The following is a 1,821-nucleotide window of genomic DNA, read 5'->3' as shown; positions in this document are numbered from 1 at the left end:
CACGGCTTACGCTCCTCAGTGCACGATTCTCAGAAGGCACTCGGTTTTCCCTGTTTACGTTGCAGTACCAACGGCATCTTGCAAAGCATCACTCCTCTTCCTGGAAACCGTAAGCTAGTTCAGTGGCTCGCCAATGGTAACTGGCAACTGCAACATCCAAGGGTGGAAAACAAGTAATAATAGTCACACCGATCCAGGCTGGGCATCAGCTCTTGTGCAAAGAGAACTGAGCATCATGAAGAACCAACGGGCTTTGGTATGTCCCCTGCTTATCGTTATTACATATTGGAATTTTGCTTTCAGTTCATAAATTTAATAGGATAACGAATAAACTTCTCAAAGTAAATAAAGAAAGGTAGAAAAAAAATCACACTGAATATTTCGCAGATCGTCTCCGCGGCCGCGATGGCGGTGCTGTGCCTGGCTGTGGCCGAGCCCGTCCCTTATGGCGGCGGACGGAAAGGCCACGGCGGGTCCGGGTCTGGCTTTGGCAGTGGAGGAGCCGGGGGTGGAGGAAGAGGAGCTGGTGGATCAGGCTTCGGAAGTGGAGGAAGTGGCTCTAGTTCCGGTGGATCAGGCTTCGGAAGTGGAGGAAGAGGCTCCAGTTCCGGTGGATCAGGTTTTGGAAGTGGAGGACTGGGATCCAGCACTGGTGGATCAGGTTTTGGAAGTGGAGGGTCAGGCTTAGGGGGTGCCGGTAGTGGGTCTAGTGGATTTGGATCAGGCTCTGGGAGTGGAGGATTAGGTGGATCAGGATTGGGTGGCAGCGGAGGCGGTTCTGGACAAGGTTACAGCGGCAGTGGAGGCCTTGGTGGTGGCAGTTTTGGCTCCACTGGTGGACTTGGTGGCAGTGGAGGACTAGGAGGCAGCGGAGGTCTTGGAGGCAGTGGTGGAGTTGGTGGCAGCCATGGAAGTGGTGGAAGCCTTGGAGGTGGCAGCAGTTTCGGTTCCAGCGGAGGTCTTGGAGGCAGCGGAGGTCTTGGAGGCAGTGGTGGCTTCGGAGGTAGTGGCGGAGTTGGTGGCAGCAGTGGTGGCTTCGGAGGAGGCAGTGGCAGCGGCCTGGGTGGTTCTGCAGGCGGAAGGTAAGCTAAATGTTATATACTTTTCCACAGGGTTTCCTTTACGAGTAATGCATATGCAAAAATTGTTTTCTTCTTTGCTCTAGTCTTTTCAATCCTTATTTTCGAATAGACAGACCTTCAGTATACATGTCAGTGGGAAATTTTAGTTGTGTTTTCTACTTTTTTATTTAATTATATAAATATTCATCTCTTAATTCATCTGTTGACTTAACTTTTTAAGTTTCATCTTTCCTTTACAGCAAAGGCGGAAGCGGCCACCTTAGCACCAGTTACGGCGTACCTAATTAGTAGATGAAACGGGTAACTGACTCAAAAGGGAATGTTATTGCTGCTTGTATGTCGATGTGCACATCCACTTATGTACATGTGTGAACATGAGCTATAATTTTCTGACAACAATAAAATGTTGATGTGTGAGTAATGACTCATTTTCCGTGGAACCCAATAATGACAGTTGAAAATGAAGACTAAATTTAGAGAGAAAAATAAAAACAACTATTATATTGATTAATATAGATGTGGTTTATATGTGTTTCAGCAAGTCATTAACAATGAAAAGAAATGCAAAACTAACATTCAGTTTGCTGTGAAACCTTAATTAAGCAAGACAAAATCAGCTACAAAGGACGTAAAATATTGATTAAATGAATGAACAAATAAACGAATAGCTATATAAAATCAGAGAAATAACAAATTATCAATAAATAAAGTGGATCACTGATATTGACTTTACTAGAAG

The 1,821-nt window shown here is 45.6% G+C and overlaps 1 protein-coding gene across 2 annotated transcripts; it reads left to right on the top strand.

Annotated features, from left to right (window-relative positions):
- Positions 1–214: 214 nt before the first annotated feature.
- LOC119588054 (acanthoscurrin-2-like) lies at positions 215–1,499 on the top strand. Of its 2 annotated transcripts, XM_037936754.1 has the most exons (4): positions 215–256; positions 388–874; positions 959–1,082; positions 1,322–1,499. In XM_037936754.1, exons 1-4 carry the CDS (start codon positions 236–238, stop codon positions 1,368–1,370), a joined length of 681 nt encoding a protein of 226 aa, XP_037792682.1. In that variant the 5' UTR covers positions 215–235; the 3' UTR covers positions 1,371–1,499. The 2 variants fall into 2 exon arrangements, with proteins under 2 accessions (XP_037792682.1, XP_037792681.1); XM_037936753.1 differs by having other exon boundaries at positions 388–1,082.
- Positions 1,500–1,821: the final 322 nt, after the last annotated feature.

The sequence above is a fragment of the Penaeus monodon genome, chromosome 23 (genome assembly GCF_015228065.2).
Source record: "Penaeus monodon isolate SGIC_2016 chromosome 23, NSTDA_Pmon_1, whole genome shotgun sequence".
Lineage (NCBI taxonomy): Eukaryota > Metazoa > Arthropoda > Malacostraca > Decapoda > Penaeidae > Penaeus > Penaeus monodon.
Note: the sequence above shows the minus strand (reverse complement) of the source record. Positions and strands in the feature narration are given on the sequence as shown.

Coding starts and splice junctions, on each gene's coding strand:
- LOC119588054 (XM_037936753.1), top strand. CDS start 236: ATGAAGAACCAACGGGCTTTG. Junction 257..387: donor TGAAGAACCAACGGGCTTTG/GTATGTCCCCTG, acceptor AATATTTCGCAG/ATCGTCTCCGCGGCCGCGAT. Junction 1,083..1,321: donor GGTGGTTCTGCAGGCGGAAG/GTAAGCTAAATG, acceptor TTTCCTTTACAG/CAAAGGCGGAAGCGGCCACC.